This window comes from Carassius auratus, chromosome 25, assembly GCF_003368295.1.
Source record: "Carassius auratus strain Wakin chromosome 25, ASM336829v1, whole genome shotgun sequence".
In the NCBI taxonomy this organism is placed as follows: Eukaryota; Metazoa; Chordata; class Actinopteri; order Cypriniformes; family Cyprinidae; genus Carassius; species Carassius auratus.
Genome location: NC_039267.1, coordinates 11,567,269 through 11,591,133, shown reverse-complemented (window position 1 = coordinate 11,591,133; position 23,865 = coordinate 11,567,269). Strand labels below are relative to the sequence as shown.

Genomic DNA, 23,865 nt, shown 5'->3' with positions numbered 1-23,865 from the left:
TTTAGAAATAAACAAATAAATACATAAATACATAAATACATAAATTTATATAACACATTTTTATGCTGTCTGTTTTTCAATAAACGAATAAAAAAGGTTCCAGGTTTTTGCATTATTTGATAGAAGCAAAATGCAGTTAATGCTCTTCAAAGTCAAATTTCTTTTAAAATACATTTTTATCCAGCAGCATCTGGCAGGAACGATCATATCCATCATATCTATCATACATAGAAAGAAGCGCAGTCAGATTATTAGATTTCAAGGGTCTTGAAAAAAAAAAAAAAAGAGAGAAAGCCATTAGAAAATAAAATATGCAGAGCTATTAAAAGGAGTGTGTTTATTTAAGTTTTATCCTGAAGATTATTTAGTTATTTCTGCTTTATTGTAGCCAGATATGAGGATTTCAGCATCTGGGCTTCACATTGTAGTGGACTGCAGTGCATTTCATCTACAATTCATATCTTGATCCATAAATCCACGTAGATTTGTGAGTTTATGGGTCAGCACTTACTGCGAGCATGTGGTCTGACCCCAGCAGTTGCATTTGAGAGGCTTTACAGACCATATCTCCACTTATCTCAGATGGAGCTCCACCATCTCAAACCGCTCTGTTCTCCACACACACACACACACACAATTAGCCTACAATAGCAAATCCCAGCTGCAGATAAGCCGGAGTGTGGTTCCATTGTAAAGCCTATAAAACTGGTTTGACATGCGACGGAGTGCAGATTGGAGGAGATTAGGAAAAAGAGATGGAACTGAGTGTAAGGGGAGTAGCAGAATGCTGTGTAATCTGCTGTAATGATCAGCTATTCAACACCCGACGGTAGTTAGCGTGCCTTCGTGCGCTCAAGTTCCTCGTCCTGTCACACTCTCCCTTTCAGGGAACAATATCATGCCCTGAGGACTTTAGACGGTGGAAACATGAATGAATGTGGGAGACTGAGAGAGTGTGAGAAGAAAGAAACAAATACTGTAGTACAACTTGTTATGCAGGGATCATAACAAACATCTTAAGCTGACATGAAATCACAGCACAGCTGCCCACTGCTTCAGGTGTGTGTTCACGGTATGTGTGTGTGTGTGTGTGTTCACTGCTGTCTGTGTGCACACTTGGATGGGTTAAAAGCAGAGTACAAATTCCGAGTTTGGGACACCTTACTTGGCCACACGTCACTTCACTTTCACGTATTACTGATAATACAATCTATTAATATTATTAATACAGTAATAATAAAAATCATCATAAGAATAATATTCATTCATCCATTTGACTGAAATAGGATATTCAACAAGAAAAAAATAAGCAAGTAAGTAAATAAATAAATGTTATTATCAATAATAATGGTTTAATTTATATTATAATATTTTTGATTTCTTGTTAAATATAATTTTACACTTTTATGTATGACATACTATACAAGTAAAAGTTGTAAAAAATTGTTTCATGCTGATTTTAGGAAAATGTTTCCGGTCTTTATTTAGTTATTAGATAAACCAAAAAACAAAAAAAAAAAAAAAAAAAAATATATATATATATATATATATAAATTTTATACTGCCATAAATAGAAAAGAATTGTAGAATAAAGTCGGCTGACATTTTTATAGCTTCAGAGAAGAGAAGAGAAGAGTTTTTGAATAAAGTTTTTACTTGTTTGTCTTTATGCACAAAAAGTATTATCGTAGCTTCATAAAATTAAGGTTTTAACCACTTATGTCACATGGATTATGTTTATGATGTCCTTACTACCTTTTTGGGTCTTGACAATGTCAGTTGTGTTGCTTTGTTGTTGTCTATGGGAGGTTCAGAATGCTCTCGTATTTCATCAAAAAATCTTAATTTATGTTCTGAAGATGAACGGAGGTTTTACGGGTTTGGAAGGACATGAGGGTGAGAAATTAAAAAGAGAAATGTAATTTTCAGGTGAACTATCCCTTTAACTGTGCCACACTACAGAGGTAAAATTGGTTGTAAAAGCAATGTTATGTTGACTGTAGGAAATCACTTACTTCTTTTGGCCTGTTTGGGTGCCACGGGCTGCACAGCTGTAATTCCCAATCTGTCCGCCGAAACGCAGAGCCATGGCCACATCACACTCATCGACGGCAACCACAGCAACCTTTTCCTCAGAGGGGCCGTGAGGGACGCCAAGAAGCCCTATATTGGGCTTGAATTGAAACAAGCGGAAATGATAAACTACTTTGATTCAAAGATTTTAATTACTGCTAAAATGTGATGGAAATACAAACTTATTTTTAAATGTTAAGTAAAATAAATATATTAGCATTTCCATGACCACTTTTTGTGAGTTTGGAGACAATAGGTCTTGTTTGTCTGTAATCTTTAACACAGCATGAGATGACTGTTTGGTGACATTCTATGGCTTTCTCCTCTCATCTAATTGGATTATGCCACAGAGATTCTGGCACAGAGGAGATAGAGAGTCTGGCGAAGAGAGCTCATCATTTCATGTAAAACCTCCCCAGAGACCCAAACTGTTTCCACAACGCAGCCAAAATTTGTATTATCATCTGGCAACACCCTTCCCCCACACAAGAGGTTTTTCAAATTTTCTCAGCTCATTAAAATGTATTTTGTGGTGCGTATGATGTGCCGAGTCGCTCTTTGATGTCTGCCCTGTGGTGTTAAAAAATGTCCAAGTGACAGTTTGGTGTGATGTGAACATCCCTTGCTTTTATTCAGATTCGGATGTTTACAGAACAGAATAATCTGCAGAAAGAGAGGGTAAGCAGAATAACATTTATATATAAGTGTTTGTCAAATTATTACATAATAATAATAATAATAATAGCAACATTGTTATTATTATTTTTATTATTGAGTGTTGCTGTCTATAAATCAAAGGGATAATTAAATAAATAATAAATTAATGTTAATTTATAAACTTTGAATAATAATAATTGTTATTATTATTATTATTGGTTCTGGATAAATTAAATAAATATAAATAATAAATAAACTTTAATGCTTCTATTCAACTATACATATTAATGATCAACAATAAAGAATGAACTAAAAACATAAAAAATGAATGTAATATTATATATTGAAACTAGGAGGGTGCTCTAACTGTTTCTTTTTTCCTTTTCTGACATTTTACTAAAATTTCACAAATTAATAAATTAGATGGCAGGTTTAATATTCCTCTCAGTTTCTGCCAGACGGTAGAGATGAATAAGGCAATGTGAGTAGACTGCTAAACTGGTCAACGAGGAAAGCCATGAATGGGAGCATTCCTTCACACTGACGCATGTGTCGTGGAATAAATCCAACGGGTCTTGAAAAAATCTTGAAAAGAAAACTGATTCAGGATCAGAGTGCTAAAGATCCTTAAGAGGTCACTGCAACTAAACCTCTGCCACTCTTAATAAGGATCCACTTCTCTCTAGTCTCGAGTCTACTGACGAAAATGAACTCAACGACAAACTCAATGCCCTCAGGAACACACACGCACATAAATCCTGACAACAGCTATTAACCTCCAACCTTGTAACTCATCAGCCTTTTTGTTTCAAAGTTCAAAACAATGGTTACTAGATCCTGGGGCCCACACGTGAGGTTTTACTTTTTCTCTTTCCAAATGTATTATTATAAGGCAGAAAATGTATGTTTTGTGAAACCCAAAAGACATAGTAATAGCTTAACATACTTGACTGTTCTTTAATGATGACTATAAACAAATTTTGATATCACTCTTAGTATGTGATAACTGAATCAGACCTAAATAAAACACATGTATACTGTAAATTCAATGATTTTCAAAATACTTTTAATGGTGTACAAATTGTAAAATAAACAGTTGGCAATTTATTTAGTTTTCTCGTTTAATTATTTTTTCCTGCCATATGCATTTGCCAAGGTCAAAATTATCCCAAACAGAAGCAAATAAGCAAATCAGCTTATGTAAATAATTTCTGAAGGAACATGTGACACTGAAAACTGCAGAAATGCCATCGCAGGAATAAATTACATTGTATAATAATTATAGAAAAAAAATAGAAAACAGTCTTTTTAAATTGTAATAATATTTCACAATATGAATGATTTTAAAGGTATTTTTGTTCACTTAAATTAAGTTCAAAAACAGATTACAAATAAGGAAAAAAACATAAAAAAAATATTATTATTTACACATACATCATTGAGTGTGAATTCAAACATGAAAACAGTCAAGTCCCAACAAACTATTAGGTTTAAAACACTGGAAAACTGTGAATTAATGCAATGTTTTTCATCATCAAAAGATTATTATTATTATTTTTAAATTGCAATAGGTCGCCACTAGCTGGGACACATTGTGTTTCATTATTATTACTCAAGGTAAATATCTGAAAGTGTATTCAAAACATTTGAGTCCATTGACAAAATAACACAGGACAAGCAAAAGAAATCAAAGATCAATGGGGAAAGCAAAAGATCAATGGGGTCAAACATAAGTGATTTACATAGCTTTTGAGTCACCGTTTTGCAATTGCTTAGCAATTCAATCTTGTTAGAAATGTTTAAATGTCAAAATAGATATAGAATTTGGTAGAAGATGAGAGATGGATTTCTGTACTTCACCACAACCTTACCATTTGGACGTAGCTCCAAATGGAGCAAAACTTTATGAAATAAAAAAGCATATTCTGGAGATTTACAATAATAGGCTGGAGCGGTTTTATGTTTAAGTGCAACAGAAAAAAACGTGTGCCATCTGGCGCTTTTAGAAACTCAGAGCGTGTTATTGTAGTCCTGGATTAACTCAACAGGGGATCTGCTATTGTCTGCGTTCCCCATCGGACTATACTGAACTTGGACTCTTTAAGTGACGGGTTAAGGAGGAGCTACGGCCACAATGGAGCAAACACGACATACGCATGGGGAAAAGTGGTGTTGAATCTCAATAGATGGCTTTAGGGTCTGATTTTTCATAAAAGTGTACAAGAATAAACGGTGCTCAAATCCAGTAATACACTCACTAACTTACACGCTAATATCTATTATATTAGATACATTCATGTTGCAGCCACTAGTATTAATTACTTTCTTTTTAAACTTTTTTTTAAGGAACATTTGGACCCTCAAAAAAAGAAAGCCACAACATGCTGACTGTCATCTCTCAGGGACAACTAGATTATGGTGAGGTATTTGCAATTAAGCAACAACAAACAACAAAACACTCATTTAATAAATAATTTAAAACCGTATTAAATAATACTAACACTATGGATCATAAAACGAGACACTGTGTAATGAGATGCCTGGGGAAGAGAATAAACGCAGCTAGCTTTTGGCCATGAAACATGACACATGACGAACAGTATTACACACGCAGCAAACTTCATAAATGCTGCATCTCAGCAAGTGAAATATGAGGGTCTGAAAACTAAACGGGATCAAAGGAGCAGAAATACAAGCTGTTTCTTTTGACTGCCGTTCTTAGAAGATGCTGTGAACTTTGATACAGCTAGAGATGCCGCTGACATCACGTGTCTTCTTTCATGAGATATGGACAGACTGATCTCATCAAGAAATGCGAGAAATGTGAGGCTCTGACTTTCGCTAGCATAGGACTAATAATTTGACTAGGGCTTGACTAGAATATTTGATGATTCAAATATTCGATTGGTGGGCTGACATTTGATTTTCAATTTTGAGATTTCGAATAATCTTTTTTCTTTTTTTTCTTTTATGTTTCATTTTACACATGATGAAAAACATGCACTTAATTTGCTTGGAAAATACTTACGAATACAGCAGTCATAATAAAAAAAATTATTAAAAAAATGTAAAGTAGCCCAGCCTAATATGATTGATTTGGATTTGACCTAAAATATTTATTTTGTTAACATATCCTAATGTAAATTATATTTCAATAACTTAAATCAGTTTTAAAGCCAAATAAAGCATTTTTACACACTTATTCATGAAGCAAAGACAGAGCAAATGAGTGTAAACTGTTTGTAAACTACTTGTACAGAATGTTTTGTCATATTCAATTCAATAATGCATTCGTGAAAGATTTAGTCTAATTTCATGATTTGATGAATGAGCCCCAGTGGTTTTCCTTCACTGACTTTCCAACCAGCCTCCATTCTTACGTGTTCAGTACAAATGACTTACCTTGTTGTAGTAATGTAGATGTACTGTGTGCCATTGTCCATCACTAACCCCACCAGCTACATACGGAGTCACCGTGGTCTTCGTTTCTCCTAAAAATGAATAACAAGGAAGAAGAAACCACCTTTGCTGAGATTCAAGAAAGAATAATTCTGCTAGTGATAATTGGATAAGGAAAAATTTTAACTTATTATATTTTATTTATTTTCATGACAACATAATGAATACAAATACACAATAATATTTATATAATTAATATAAATATTAAATAAGTTATAAAAAATACATATACTGTATAAATTTCCCCATAGCAAAAATCCCAGACCAATTAATTGTCTCTAAAGCACTTTGAGGATTTTAATTTGTGTGGCATTTTTCCAGTCTAGTGGACAAAATGAGTAAATCATTATCCAGGAGATAACAGTGTGTCAGGACGTCCCATGGCAGCACTTTCCCTCAGTGCATACAATGTCAAATATCTTAGTTGTTTACATCTCTCTCCCACTCAATTATGTTGAGTGATGGCTAGTAAGCTGGGACAAGACCTTTGACCTATGAGGGTTCATCATTTAGCAGAATCGCTGTGGTGTTTGATGTTTCACATTCCAGGACAGTAGAGGAAAGGCCTTTCACTGCCTTTATTCTCAGCTCGTGTGGACGGGTGACCCTCAGTGCGGCAGTAAGACGTAACAACCATCTGTTTACACTAAGATGCTCTAGGGATGAATTCCACGTAATTCCGTTGTATTTCCTTTGAAAACAATTCTGACCCATTAAAGAGAGGGGACATGGTATTTGACGCCCACTGACTGGACAGTAACTCTTGTTGATGTGTGAGGTTCGGCAAAACAAAGAAACAGGTAGACAGAGGAAGTGTGTTTTAATGCTCTTTGGCCACCTGCTTCCTTTGGCACAGCTCTGGATACATCTATACGCACTTATGTTTGAGATATGACACTCAAAAAAGTAGCTTTTTCAGATTCAAATTGGAATAAAACCCATTTAGTTGTTTGCAGTTTGAGCAGACGGAAAAAAAAAAAATGAAATGAGACAAAACAACACAAAATGAAACAAAACGATACAAACAAATGAAAATAGATTTTTATAAATTTGATTTATAAATAAGTTGTTTTTTAATTTGTTATATATATATATATATATATATATATATATATATATATATATATATATATATATATATATATATATATATATATATATATATATTTATAATATAAATAAATAAATAAATATATATATATATATATATATTTATAATATAAATAAATAAATAAATAAATAAATATATATATATATATATATATATATATATATATATATATATATATATATATTTATATATATATATATATATATATATATATATATATATATATATATATATATATATATATATATATATATATATAAAATATCGGTAATATAATAATTAATTTTTTATTAAACAAAAGCACTGGCTATACTGTTTTTAAAATGTAAATTGTGATTTAATAGATTTTTTAAATTTTATATTCAAACTAAAATGAATTGTCTTACTTACCAGCAGAGAAGGTCAGCTGGATTTGCTCTTCAATAATTTCAATTGCAATGAAATCATGCCTTTCATTAAACCTGCCATTATAAAGGAGCAGGGCACTTCTCTCCCTTGTAGCAAACCTATGAAAAAAAATAAAATAAAACCTTAATGATGACCATAAAATGCTTGTTTAGTTCAAACTTTAATGCATAACAATTAGCTTGCTCAATTCAAAGTGTAAATTAGGAACCACAGGCCATTTAAAAAAAAAAGTTGAATAAATTAGTCTTAATCTTGTTTTACACCGGATTTATTATATTTTAATCAGATATTCGATTTGAATAAATATTTATTTCTGATCCAGAGATCAAGAGCAGGAAATAAAGCTCAGGAACATCCTAAGATCACTCACAACACAAACATGCAGGCTTGACAGAAGAATAAAAAAAGATAGGGAGTGGAGGAAAAGGAAGTGATAAAACCTGCCAAGAGACACAGCTAGAGGTAATGGACGGGGGAAACTGATACTCTGATGTTTGCCAACCTCTGGTATCTCAGTTGGCCCTGTGGTGCGCGCACCTGGGATTTTTGCAGGGAGAGGTGTCAGATCGCACATGGCAAAGGGGCAGACTCACAGGAAGTTTGAACAAAGATGCCTCACCACACACGGCATCCTGTTTTCATGTTTGCCATGAGAAAAACTTGTGTTTGTGATATGTGACGGTGTCTAATTTGCTAGATCGGTTGAATGGTAACTAATAAATGCCATAATGGGAAAGTGAGGAGACGTTGAGAAGTTTAAACAGGTGTTTACCTTTTAAAAAAAAAAATTATATCTTTTTTTGCAGGAACTTTTTCCAGGACACAACTTGCATAAGAATTAGATGTAATTAATTAAACATGACATATAAATATATATAATTTTTTTTTTTTAATAAATAAGAACATAAATGGAAACTATCAAAACATAAAAATTAGAACTGGACTGGAGTGTAAAATAACATAAAAACATTTACAAATAATATTAAATAGAAAAGCATAATTTTTATTTATACAATCGATCATTTTATTGATTATTCATTGAGACCTTTTATAAAAAATATATTATAATATAATAATATATTATATATTATAATATAAAAAATATTAATACAATTTATTATTGTATTTATTGTTTAGTAACTTAAAAATAAAACAAAAATACTAGTCTATGAATAAAACATTATTGTAATATTTATTATTAAGATATTATTTTTGTAATACTTAAAATAATGAGATTTTAAGATTTTAATAATAACCACCGGAAAAGAAACACTGCTGACAGGAGCGCATGGATGGGTGGATGGGTGTATAAAGTGATGGATGGAGTGACTCTAGATGTTTACTCACGTAAAGGAGAGGGTGAAGTGAAATCTCTGCCTCAAGCCTCTGAAGGTGATGAAGGACTGGCCAGGGAAGCTGCGTGTGGTCATCTCGCAGTAGGGCTTCTCATACTCGCCGTCAGGACAATGGCACAGGAAACCTCCCACCAGCAGGTCCACACACCTGCCACCGTTCTTACACACACCAGGAACACACCGGCCTGAACGCGCATTCACCTCACAGCGCTCTCCTGAAAAGAAAATACCCAGGATTTACTAATCTGAAAAACCTTCTTCCATTATACATTTCCTTATTGTGCATTGGAAATGTTTCTTGGATGTTCTAGGACCATCAATTCCAGAACTTGTATTTTCTAGAATATAAAAAACACTCATTCAGTCATGCAAAATGAGATAATAAACCCACATTTCATGCATCCACTGACACACAATAAGTTCACTTCATCTGTGGAACTCAATTTCAGATAATGATTGGAAACTTGTTCTCTTAACCCAACCTTTTAACCCAATCACTTGAGTGAGATTAGTTTTAGTCCCGACAGGACAATGGCTTCCAGTTCTGTCTAAAGTAGAAGGCTTCAGAGAGACAGCATGCTTAGTGATTCCAGGCGGGCCGCTGTGCTCACTGACCCAGACTAACCTTTGTTCATCCTCTAAAGAAACAGGACCACTGCCAAGCAATGGAAGAACAATGAAAGAGCCCTGGTGGTCTGTAAGACACCTGTTATGCTCCGCTAGTCTCTTGTTATGTGACATGAGATGTGGGGTGGACCGATGACGACGCGCTATTGGAAGATGCCGCTAGCAAAAGTGACATCATAGACATTGTTACAGGTCGATGTTTGCTAGAGGACTCCTTTGATATTTATCACAATATACAGTTCTGAGACTCGGTTTAGGGCATTTTATTAAATTAAGATATAGTTTCATAAAAAAAACCAAGTTGAAATTAAGACCGCTTTGCTTTATATTGCAATAAAGGTCAACTGAATCTGATAATCTTGTTTCCTGAGCGTTTTTAAGTCCTGTTTTCATATACGTGTCTGTGTATGTGTGTACAGGGTCCAAAATATTATTTTTGGCACAATAATTAATTAATAATTATAATAATAATAACAACAATACACATAACTGCAATTCAATTTGGAATTTAAAACAGAATTATAAAGAACTGACCAGAATCATTTTTAACAAAACAATTTTTTTTTATCAAGATAGATAGACAGATAGATAGATGCTAAATAAATATTGCTTTCTAGCCTTAAACCATATTTAGCATTAAAATATATTGTTAATTAAAAAACTAACCTAACATTTTTTGCATATTTGTGGAAAATTGTGCATGACTGTTTCATCTACAGCTTTATACATACATATCTATCTATCTATCTATCTATCTATCTATCTATCTATCTATCTATCTATCTATCTATCTATCTATCTATCTATCTATCTATCTATCTATCTATATATATATATATATATATATATATATATATATAACGTTTATTGACACACTGTGATTTTGTTCTAGGAATTACAGGGATACATTACTCTGTAATGAGAGAAACCCATGAGCCACTGTCAACACCTCTAGTTATGACCACATACTACCTGAGGGCTTGAAAGGGCAGAGGTCACTCTTTACTGTAGTCCAGAAACCTGAGCTGACAAACAGACAGAAGCTGTCAAAGTGAATGATCCAGTGCGGGAACTCTGAACCTTGGGACTGAGAGTCTGGATGCCAATCCTCCTGTCAAACTTACACAGGATAATTCCTTCCCCCAAGAGCGGATCTCCATTCAAAGTATGACAGAAGCAAAACTAATGATGCTCTCACGAGTCTGAGCCACTTAGAAGGGGACAATTTGCAACCAATTTGCAATCAACCTTCCATACAAAACACACACAAAAAAGGTGGTGTTTTTGTGGCGTTTGCTGTGGCATACATCACAGTTAGCTCACTATTGCTTGGAATTAGGTAAGGGATGTGTAGAAACCACTATCCGTCAGCAACTTTTTTGACATAACACCTCAAATCACTTTTAGAAGTGTGGATTATAGATATAGATGGATGGATAGATACTGACCTGTAAAATCTTGTGGGCACTCACAGGTGTATCCCCCCTCTCGACTACGGCACTTCCCGTTGTTCTGACACGGGCCTGAGTAACAAAGGTCCACCTCTGTCTCACAGTAGTCTCCAGTGAAACCGTCAGGACATCGACAGCGTAACCCATTCACGGGGTGTATGGGCCTGAAGAGAACTGTGTTGGACGCCACGAAGGGAGCCGTACTGTCAAACTTCAGAACAGCTACACACTTCATGTAGTTCTCACAGGGCTCCCGCAAACAGATATTATCATCAAACGGCAGGACGCGCTGAGTCGAGATCAACGTCAACAACGTACGGTTCAGATACAGCTGCTCCTGCAGCTCCTCTGACGGGAAATAAGTTCCCCTAGCGGCACCCGGGAGCAGGGCTGAGAAAGTGACGTTGAGAATGCTGCCGCTAACGTCTGTGTCATTCTGGACGTTGAAGACGAAGACACCGTCAGGACTGGTGGACAAGACTGCAGCTACGCCTTCAGTAAAGAGAGACAGCAGAGGGGAGAGGAAACGCTCTTGAGACATGTTCTCCAGACGAACAGTGATGCTGTTCATCAACATATCGTCCGTTATGATGGTCATCCGTAGGGTGCAGAGGGCCGAGATCTGGTGGAGTCCATCTGTGAAGACACAAAGGCACATTGAGGGACTCGGTTAATGTTTAAACTGAACTGAATGGCATGGCAAGGGCTGGCAGGTGCTAAGTTTACATTCTTGTGAGCGAGATGAGCTTTGAGAACATGCTGGAACATGGAGCTTAATTCTGTGATTGTTCACCAAGCATTTCGACCTTTACAGTTTTATAATCTTTGTTTTTTTTTCTTCTCTCAAACTGTTTGAACAGCAATACAACCAGCTTCCTGTAAAGCAATACATCAACCGTGAACACAAAAAGAAAAATATGTTTGAAAAGTTTGGTATGGAGAGGTCCTGAATATCTGTTGTCATAATTTTTAAACAAAGAAAATATGAATATATTATTCATATACCTATCTGATTTTAAGAATATATTTTAATACATCTGATACTATAAAAATACAGCAAAAATAGTTTTTACAATCAACATTATTATTATTAATAACAAGTGAAACAATGTTTATTAACATTAACATTATTTTTAATATATATATATATATATATATATATATATATATATATATATATATATATAAAACTCTGATACTTATTTTAATACAGGTATATTTTTAATATTCCTGTAATATATAGCAAAAAAGAAAAGTGTATTACTACTACAACGAAAAATAATATACAATTATGATGATGTATAAATAAAATGTTTATTCATTTATTTATTATTATGATTTTTTTATATATGCTACCAAATTTAACCTAAAATATATATATATAAAAAATAATATCATTATTAAATATTATCATTATTATTATTATTAGCAATGAAGCTACAAACAAACAAACAAATAAACAGATAAAATAAAATAAATAAACACTGTTGTTATTATTATAACACTGTCACGGTTAATGAGGGCAGAACAAAGAGACACTGCAGAATACTTTAACTGGAATTTAATTCAACAAACCAAGGGATATAAACTCAAGAACTGAGATGTGACTTATAACAGCGGACGGGAAACAAGGAGCAGAACACACAAATACACAGACACCAATGGGACACACCTGGGAGCAAATTAACTAATTAATCAAACGGAGCTGTAAACGAATGAACACAATGATGACCGGAACAGGAAAGACCAAATAAGGACAACTTAAGTCGACAAATAACTACTATTATTCATTTATTTTGTTAGTTAGTTAGTGGTGGGCCCATTGGAAATGTTGGCTGAGCAAAATAAATAAATAAAGTAAAATACACCTTTAATTTCATACACATTCATTCCAAATTTATCATTACCAAATGATTAAAAGCGAAAGCATCTAAGTCTGGCCACTGTGTCACATTTGCTCTGTCCTTTAGTTCGACAGGTATTGTTCACGGTCCAGTGTATTCTCTTGTAGCAATTGTGGGTTCCTAGTGTAAAGGGCCCCTCTGTCATGTGAATGGAGAGAGCTATAATTGCAGGACAATGAGGACATGTTTCCACTCTGTTACACTGTCCTTTCACATACTGTCAGCTAAGCCAGACACGCAGTTGCAGACACAACAAGGAGTTTCTCTTTTGTATGCACACACATTTGCACATGCACAAAATGCCATGCATTCACATTCAATTAAATGTGTTGCACTTTGTGATGCACTTTGTTTGCAGTGAAACTTGGTGCATTAAACAATTCAGTTTAACACATATTACCCTTCTTATTCTCATTAAAACGTATAATTGAGGAGATAAAATACTTTTTTTTTAAATATATAACAACTGCACAATATTACTGATCACAAAACATGACATTGTTTTTTAGTGTAGATTATTGTAAATATTTTAACACCTTATTCAATTAATTAACCATATATCATGCAATTTATTAAATTCATTTCTGTATTCGATTCACAGTCTAAAAATGATTTCCTAACTTTCTGCTTTATTAAAAATGGAATATAAATCACACTTTTCCCACAAGTACACATTTTCTGCAAGGGAAACGGTCTAGTAACAGGCCTCATCCTGTTCCATTGTGTTCATAATACTCAATAATCCCATAAACTACTAAACTATGTATCTTTTAAATATGCTGAATAAACTTGCTAAATCATGCCAGAAATCTGATCCTTACACGGAGAAGAAGAGCGTAATGTATAGGTTAAGTGCTTTCTTGCTTTTTGTCTTTCCTTTAATGAGGTCTGCAAATGCATTAAGCCTCTCTCTCACTGTTCATTCTCTTCCCAGTAAGTGCTTCTAAAACATAACAAACACTCTGGCATGTAAGAAAATATTACAGAGACGCTTTGCAATAAAGTACTGATGAAAACTGATCCAAGTACATCTGAAGAAAGCACCACCGCTGTAAATTCCATTCATTTTTTACCAGACATATTAAATAGTAATTTTCACTACCAAAATTTGATTCATGAAAATGTCCTTTAAATCAAACAATAAAATGGCATAGACATGAACTACGCAAAACTGTTAACTGCCAAGCCTAGTTTTTCCCACCAGAAAAAGTGTTAGACAAACAGATCATTCTCAAAGTTGTCCCACACATAATAAATCGGCCTACAGGTGTGAGCTTGGATCGCTGCCAGGAAACAGTTTGTACAAAAGAATGATAAGACTCCAAGATCAGTCTATATGAGCAAACAGGAATCGCTGTGTTAGTATGAATATTATACACATGTGTGGGTGGTCCAGAGGAGTAACTTTACCAAAGGATTCCAGAGTTTGCTGAAATAGAAAACAAAGAAAAACATTGAACGTTTAAATGGAAAAGCGGCCTAGATACCACTGCGCCACAGGAAGCTCAGCTTCATCGAGTCCCTCAAAACTGATGGCAGAGATTATGACACCAGCAAAGTAAACTAGGTTGAAACGTTCACAGTTTCACTTGCCATCAGACTCCTTTGCAGGACCACTGAGCTGTGACAGTGTTTACAGCCTCTGCAAAGAGCAAGTGTCATGTTCAGTTTTCTTTTCAAACAATCTGAGAACGAAGGCAAACACACAGGGCAGCTCTTCTGGACGCTGTTTTCTGAGTGAAGAAGACAAACAGTCTGTGCAAAGATAAATGTTCAGTGTACGAGCTGGCCTGCAAACCAACACACAGCGGGGAATTTAGAGGTTATCATCTAAGTGTTAAACTGTTCTTTAGATAATGCCAATGTGGTAACCATGTAGATAGCCTCTTTTAACTGCACAAAATCGTCAGATTGTATCATATCAATTTACTGAGATTTTCATGAAAACAAGTTGCCTTTTTACAGCAAGAGTGATGTGTCAAAGCAACAGTCCTTCATACCAAAGATAATTTTTAAAGATATTATATATATATGTATATATTTATGTGTATATATATATATATATATATATATATATATATTTGTTTTAATTCTAGCATATTTTAATATACAACAATAATTTTTTTTTATTTTAATTGATGAAATGTGAGCAGCATTGAAGATGTTTTTGATGTTGTTGTTGTTTCTTAGCAAATAACAATCAGTGTTGGGTTTCATGCATTACTAAGTAATTAGTAACTCTAATTTAATTACTTTTCCCTCTTCTAAAGTATTTTCATTAAATACTGTATAAACTATACAACAATTCTTTATTAAAAACAATAGTGGATTTAACATAAAAATTTTACATTAAATGTTAAAATGTATGTTTTTAATGTTACTTTCTCCCTTTAAATACTTTGGTCAGTTCAAGAATAATTTAGCATCGCATCTAATAATAAAGGTTTTTGTGTACATAATATATGTGTGTGTACTGTGTATACTTATCATGTATATATAAATACACACACACACACATGCATGTATATAAAGAAAACATGTATATATACATATATATATATATATATATATATATATATATATATATATGACATGTATAATACAAATGTGTCTTTTTGTTTTTATCTCATTCTTATGACTTTACATGTCATTAAATTCTCCTCATAATTATGATTTACATTTTTTTTTTTGATTGACTGTTTTTAGGCTAAGTCATTTTAAAATGTTTGTCATAATTACGTGTCTCAGTTTCTACTTTTTGTATTAATGACAACTTTTTATTACAATTTATATATATTTATAAAACATAAATATTTTCAAAATACATATTCTGTATGTGTGTGCCTTTATATATACATAATAAATATACAGTACACACAAATATATTATATAATCAAAAAGTTTTATTTTGGAAGTGATTAATCAGCACTAATTTTATAATAATATTTGAAGGAATTAAAAGAGCAGTTTCATGTCTATCCTTGGTCAAAGCTGATATAGGATTTAGAGAGAATAAGTAATAGAGAGAGAGTGAGAGTAATTAGTACAACAATCTAATTACACTGTTGAAGATTTCATTAGTAGGCACAAGCAGTAATTAATGAATTTTAGAGTAACTTTCCCAACACTGACAACAATTCAGATTTAATAAAATAGACTTAAAATATACAGACTTCTTTTAGAAATGATTTTATGGACAACACCAATGAGAACGTTTTACCAAGCCTCTTTTGTGTTTCACGGAATAAAGAAAGCCACATGGGTTTGGATCAGCATGAGGGTGCTTAACTAATGACAGAATTGTCATTTATGGATGATCTATCTAATGCTTTAAATATGGAGTATCATGGGGTGAAAACACAAAGCCCAGAATACAAACACACCAGACTTATTTTTCTCTTTTGATTCATCTGTCCTCAAACACTCCTCGAGAAGCATGTGGGAACATATACTTGGACAGCTGATTGGCAGTTGGCTTGTGCACAGTAGCAGAGACTCACAAAAACCTCCTGCCACAGCATCAGTTAGCCAACGCCAAGACACATGTCCTGCTCGACAAGCAGAGGCCACAGAAACATCACGGCTGATGGCTGACCTAAATATGTGCACAGCTGAGAGAGACAAGGCATTGTGGGCAGGGAAGTGCCCCACTGAACATTCGGCAAGTTTTTGAGAGGATTCAAATACCATTTATATCTCATAAGATACTAAATCATAATTATGAGATAAAAGACAATATTATGACATACTAAGTATGAATTATAATAAAGTTGACATTTATACAAAAAGTAGAAACTGAGAATCGTAATTATGACAAAAAAATTATAAAAACAGTCTAAAAACAGTCAAAACTGTAAATCATAATTTTGAGGTGAATTTAATGACATGTTAAGTAATAAGAATGAGATAAAAAGACACATATCTTATATTAATTTTTTAAAAATATGTCATAATTAATAAAAAAGTCTAAATTGAGATATTTTTTTCATAATTATTAAATAAAAAAGTCTGTGATACTTAGTCATAATGAGATTCACATTTTGACAAAAAGTTGATAGACCAAGTCAGAGTTATAATATAAAAGTTTAAATTATGATATATAAAAAAGTTCAAATTGATAAAAAAGTATGATATAAAAAGTTAAAATGAGATATTTAGACATAATAATTATGAGATTAAAATTATGACATACAGATTATGATTACATATTATGAATTCTAATATAAAAGTTTAAATTGTTATATAAAATGTCTAAATTGGGATAAAGTCATGACAAGTCAAAATCATTGCAAAACGTTAAAACTGTAAATCATAATTATGAGACAAAAAGTCAGAATTATGTCATATCAAATTAGAATTCTATAAAAAGTTACAAATATTTTATGAAAAGTTTCAAGTATGAGCTAAAATCATACTGGTGAGATAAAAGTGTTTTTAAAAAGAATTATAATTTTAATGTTGAAATTGAGATAAAGTCATAATCAGAAAAAAAAGTAAAAATTCTGACATAAAAAATAAATAAAAATAAAAACTATTTCTAAGTCATAATTCTGAGGCAAAAATCTCTAAAAACCTTTGATAATTAATATGGTGCAAATATGTGCATCCTTATTGTAAATACAATGTTTGTTAATTTCTTAAAGACGCCACATTAAAATTCTGTTGCTGAATAGTTTCAATTGTTTGTTTGTTTGTTTCTTGCTTTTTTCACACATCTATCCTCAATTCAAGTCCTACATTCCTTCTTAAGGCCTATTAAAAGCTTTCGCCCTGGCATGGCTTGTGTGGAATGTGGTGGGTTCCACTCTGAGAAGTTAATGAGCAAAGCTTCTTTCCACAGAGTGCATGGACTAAGTGCCTGATAATAGGACCACACCTCAGCCGGCCTCCCTCATGAATCTGTTGTGATTCTTGTTAACATCACCGGTGGCAGGTCTGCTTTGATCCCTCCTAAGCACATACATAAAACAGAAGGGAGCGCAGTGAAATGCATCCCAGCAAGGTGTGGATTTTAGGGGCAGCACTGTTAATGTTGCCCAAGGCCAAGAAACATGTGAAGGTGCTTCTTCTCAGTTATGCCATAGTATCTACTAAAGGTCTTCAAGGTTTGAAGCACTTATATAAAATATTAATACATTATAGACTTTAAAAGCCTTTATTTAAAAATGCAGTAAAATGCAGATGCCGCCAAATAACCTGGAAGTTTCCGCCTTCATTACTCTGCATTAGATGAGGTCTTTCAAAACGAGATTGCTTGAGTTTGGCTTAAAATCAAAACTTAAAGGAATAGTTTACCTAAAATATAAGTTGTTATCATTTAGTTATATATATAAACGTTTGGGGCCAGTGAGATGTTTTAATGTTTTTGAAAGAAGTCTGTTATGGTCATGAGGCTGCATTCATTTTATCAAAATGCAGTAAAAATAATATTAATATTTTTGTAGAAACTTTTTTTTTCAGAATTCTTTGAAAACTCAAAAGATCAGCATTTATTTTGAAATAGATTTTTTTTTTTAGTCTTTATTGTCACTTTTAATCAGTTTAATGTATCCTTGCTAAAAAAAAATATCAATTTATATATACAGTATATATATACAGTATATATATATATATATATATATATATATATATATATATATATATATATATATATATAAAAACTTTTAAATATAAGTCATATAAAATGCCTTTCAAACTTTTGGGAACTTGACAGCCAGACACTTGACACTGTATGCTTTCTTTGTGTGTAAAAGAACAGTGTGAACATTCTGCTGAACTTCTCCTTTTGTACTCCTCAATAGAAATAAAAGAAAAGAAAAGTCCTACAGGTTTGGAACAAAATGAGCATGAGCAAATGCTATTTTATTTTTGGGTCAGCAGCTTTGAAACACATGGATTGGCTGGGCTGTAATAATTGTATAATATTCTTAAGACGGAATAAAGAATTGGCCTCAATTGCATCATCATATCAATTCATTGTTAAGGAAGGAATTCAGTAGCAAAGCTTAAGTGCCCAGTTTGCCCTTTGTACTCATGCTGTCCAATGAAAAACCTCCATACACCATTCCTGACTCTTTGTTAAATAGTCTTTGTGTCCAATAGCAACTGGTTGCGTCTAGAAAATAAGAACAGATACTGCTAAGCTCTATTTATGAGTAACTCAACTGCAGTTATAACCACACGTTCTTTTGAAATAAAAATCTGCTTCAAGCAAGAGATGTGACCGAGAATGCTGTTTTACTGTCACGCAGGAACACCAGTCACACAACACACTGTGCATGAGTGACAAGTTTTGCAGTAGTTGTTCTGATCCACGTCTGATCTCTGCTCTTTCACCAAACAGACACCAAGTGAGTGCAAAAAAAACTTCTTCTTTCAGCAGTGCCCTTCCTTTAAGGTCTTGACACACAAACAGCTTTGTCTTCAATGTAGAGCCCTGCTCAAATATAGACACTAGCCCAGCCCGAGGCCAGCTTCCCCCCCCCCCCCTTATCCCAAAAGAGCTTATACTACTGTTTCAGCTATTAAAATAGTTCAGTTTTGTATGTAATGGCAAAGTGATTATATTTTGTTTAGCTTTTTTATTAAGTTAATTCAGAAAAATGTTTGGAGCATTTTATGTTTGTTAAAAGTTTTTGTTTTTTAAAGTAACAAAGTGGCCAGTGGCAGACAGCGAGTTGATAGCCTATGTTTGATCAATGTAGCCTTCTCAAATCATCATGACTTGGCTAAAATAAAATCTATAGAGATAAAACAATTCAAGCATAAAACAATGTTTAACCATTAAACCTATATAAATGCACGCTTTGTAGGACACTTGCATTTTTTTCAGAGGGTACACTGTCATTTTTGCTCATAAAGGTAAGAGTAATACATCATTTGGAACTGTAAAGGGTCTTCTTTTATTTGTGTGCACTCACAATATCAAAAAAAAACATTGTGCTTTTATAAAATAAAGAAAACAAACATTATGTGCTTTCCGCCATCTCGTCTTGAACAGGAGCGCTTCATAAAAATAAACCGAAACTCAGTGAATACATACATGCATCCTTGCAACACCGACTCAGAAAAAACGAGTTTATTAGTAAATAAGTCAAATATTTACTTACTGACACATTTATGGTAATTACTTTGGCTGGGACTTTGTTGGAAGCTTAAGCCTATTGAGTGCATTTGAACGCATACTGCTGCTGGACACTAAACACCATAGAGCTGCTCTTGACAGTCGCATTAACATGGTCTCATGTCGTTTCCACCAGCATGCCAATTTTTATTTCATCACTAACTGATGGATGTCTAAAATATATAAATAGGTAAAAGCTTAAAAGAGACCCAAGGCCCGGCCCGGCTTGCGTCTGAACTATGACACGAAAATTTGCCTGAAGCCCGGCCCTAAGGGCTTAAAAAAGTCGGGGCCAGTCAGGCCCGGGCTGAAATGCATGGCTCTACTTCACTGACAGAAATCTGCATGTGGACAATGCTTCCCTCCTCCTCGAATTTAAGAAGCACCCCACAATTCACCCCCTACCCTGCTTCACACCCCACTTCACAAAAGGGGCCCGTGCTTCAACCCCCAGCTTGGTGCAAAATGCTTAAGAGCTCCACAATGCTCCCCCCTTCTCCATGGCAACAACAACAGAGAGCCAGAGCTTTTCAAAACTCTTTTTCCCAGACTTCCTTCAGTAGACGTCCATGAGGAGACCCAATAGAATGCTTCGGTTCCATTACCAGAGGATTTAGAAGGTGGCCAGCTTGCTTAACGCAAGTTAGCCAGTTGAAAGGAACAGCATATGTTGTGATTTGGTTGCTGGTCCCCACTAGACTTCTTAACCACCTTAACCTGCAAAATTTTCTTGGACTTTCTGGTCTAGCAATCTCCAAAACAGGCACCAAACCAGCAAGAAAATTAATGCTGGTCTATGTCAGCATTAAAAGTGACCTGATAGCTTTATCTCTGCTTTTCTCTGAAAGGCTCACAGATGCTCTGCATGGTTTAGATGCTTTGAAACGCTGATATGAGATAAAGATTCCATACATGATGATTTAGAACGTGCCGCAATAAGGATAAAGACATATGCGCTGCCATTAACTGGAGAAATGTGTGCTCACACGCTTTGCATCAGCTGCAGCATGAGATTTCACTTAGACGAAGAGGGGATGGATGAAATACATCAAAGGTTCAAAAGATAAAGATGAAAAGATCAAAGATTATGAGAGGTGCCCTACCTTTAAAATAAAACTGTAGATCAAAAGTACGGCTGAAGAATTAACCACAGATGGTCTCTTCCTGGCAGCTCAGTCTCTCAAATTAGATATCGAATTATCACTCAAAATCCAGAAGAGCTCTAGATAAGGCTGAAGAAGTTATCTTCAAACTATTATGAATGGAATGCACCCCAGGGATTCAGTCAAGTTTACTGAGTGAACGTAAAAGATCCAAAAAATCGAGCACTAGAGATGAGGCTTTATGCTGGAAAAAAAGAAGAACCACTGAGTGAACATGAATATAGATGTGCTTCATATACTCAAGTGTAATACTTTTTAAAAAATATTTGTAAAAAACTTACAGTGTGCTTACATAAAACCGCATTTATATTAATGCAGTGGAAATTGTATGGACTAAATGGTATGTCCTTGGATATGTCAAATAAGCTTAATGCATCATGTGTGTCAAACATTTCTTTTTCAGTATTACAAAAAACTATATGGCATTAGTTGGCTAAAACTTTAAAAACTTTTTGAAACTCTGGGAGCTTAACTTGACTTGACTTGACTTAACATGACAATGTTTAAAGAAAGTTTTTGGCACATTTAATAAAGTATCGACTAATTTCAATTCAACCTTAAATTTCATGACAAACTGACAAATGGCCAGATTGGAATTGTGGAGGGAAATTATCTTTCTTTACAAATACTGTAAAAAAAAAACTTTATGAATTTTATTTCTAATAAAACATGTAATTGAATTTATATATATATATATTATATATTATATATATATATATATATTATATATTTATATTAAATATATATTTATTCAATGCAAATGATCTTTGATAATGTATACGCAAAAAAGAAAAAGGTATGCATATATATGCCTTAGTAAAAAAGTCATACATTTAAAATACATTTCATAGTAAGTATAGTTCAAATCTATTAACATATTTCCTTATATATTTACATTTATTAATATTAAGCCTAAAATGTGTTGTATTGATGACGATTTAAATGCAAAAATATTTAAAGTGTACCTAAAGTACTGTATAGTTGCAATAGCTCCACTTTAGCACAATTTAAAGGAACAGTTCACCCAAAAATAATTACTAATTACTCACCCTCATGTTGTTCCAAACCCAAATACATTTAAGTATATTTATTTTTCACTGTGGTATATATATAAATTGTATTAATCGTAAACTGCTCTTAAAAAAAAGCTTGCGTTCTCTTTCAATTGTCACTGTGTACTATGAAGTTATTTGTCTGCTTACTAAGCAGCGACACATGGCATTTGTGAGAATCAAATTAAATCACAGTGTGTCACTGGAACCACATGATAAAGGGGCATCTTTGCTATCTGGCTGATCCTGATCCTCTGTAAGCTGTGACAACCATTAAACAAAAGCAATCAAAACAACACAAAACAAACTCTAGTTGTACCCAGCCTACGCAGGAGTTTTAAAAACGCTTCAATTAATCCCCTGCATTTTCTTGTCAAATGTGACATCTTATACAAGATATACAAGTTTTATCACTGTGTATCTATGAAAAGCTTTCACTCCATGGAAATCGGCTCTAATTCTGAGATCACGTGATATCTTGTTGTGACATGTAACAGGGTTTTCAACTTATGGATGGATTTCAGTTATTTTAGTTTTTCTTTTTCATTTTTTACTTAAATTAACTAGGGGACATGTTATAGCCTGGGAATGCCAAATGTGAATCTTGAAATCATAAGTCAAGTCGAAGACTCCTTTGACACATGATCAGTCACTGTGTAATAGGTAGGACAGTCTGCAAGCATTGGCTCCTGGGAAACCGTACATGAAACGAGCAACCTGCCAGCTAAGAATGACATTTGATTTCTCCGAGTTTGAAAGGGAGAAGGGCTGACTAACTTTTATTCATGTTTGTGCATGATAGTTGTTATGTTCTAGGACGTATGGATCTGAGGAATGTGGGGGAAGATCAGCAACAGTTAATATGAAAATGGTTGGAGAGAAGCTATTTAGACAAAATTACATCTTACAATCAAACCACAGACACTACACTGGGGTAAGAGACTATGAAAGAGTTTAAAAAGTCCAATAGTTTAAAAAGTCACATCAGTCATTGTGAGATATAAAGTCAAATAGGTAGATATAAAGCACATTGGTATACATCATTCATCAAGGTCACATTATGTAATAAAAGTCACAATTGGAAGAAATAAAAGTGTTATTATGAGGTATTGTGGCAATTACTTTTTTGAGGGGTAAATGGGCTTTAAAAACATCTCATATTCACTGAATTATATTGCAGACAAAGAATATATAAATTGATGGCAACTTCAGAATTGCTGCAAATAAATAAGCTTAAGCTTGATCATTTTTGCCATGGATATGCTAACTAGAGATTAGCAACAAATGCTGCTGGTGCAGTAAAGATATAAAAATTATTTAGGGATTCAGGGACTGAGAACCCGTCTGAAGAGAAGAGCATACAAGACAGCACACGAGGAAGCAGATCACTATCAGTAAGAGCATCAAAGAAAACCAATTAACACAGCGTGAAAAGAATAAAGCTAGCATAAATCCACTTCTACTATAGCAAGGCAACCCACA

At 33.6% G+C, this 23,865-nt stretch overlaps 1 protein-coding gene across 1 annotated transcript in view; it reads right to left on the bottom strand.

Moving 5' to 3' along the window:
• The window catches only part of celsr1b (cadherin EGF LAG seven-pass G-type receptor 1b), a 46,606-nt gene that overhangs the window by 18,927 nt on the left and 3,814 nt on the right, over window positions 1-23,865 (bottom strand). Inside the window, exons 2-6 of the mRNA XM_026202583.1 lie at window positions 11,139-11,777; window positions 9,056-9,278; window positions 7,691-7,806; window positions 6,133-6,221; window positions 2,016-2,173 (exon numbers count right to left, since the gene is read on the bottom strand). Coding sequence (XP_026058368.1) covers window positions 2,016-2,173; window positions 6,133-6,221; window positions 7,691-7,806; window positions 9,056-9,278; window positions 11,139-11,777 — 1,225 coding nt within the window. The remainder of the gene's footprint in view (window positions 1-2,015; window positions 2,174-6,132; window positions 6,222-7,690; window positions 7,807-9,055; window positions 9,279-11,138; window positions 11,778-23,865) is intronic.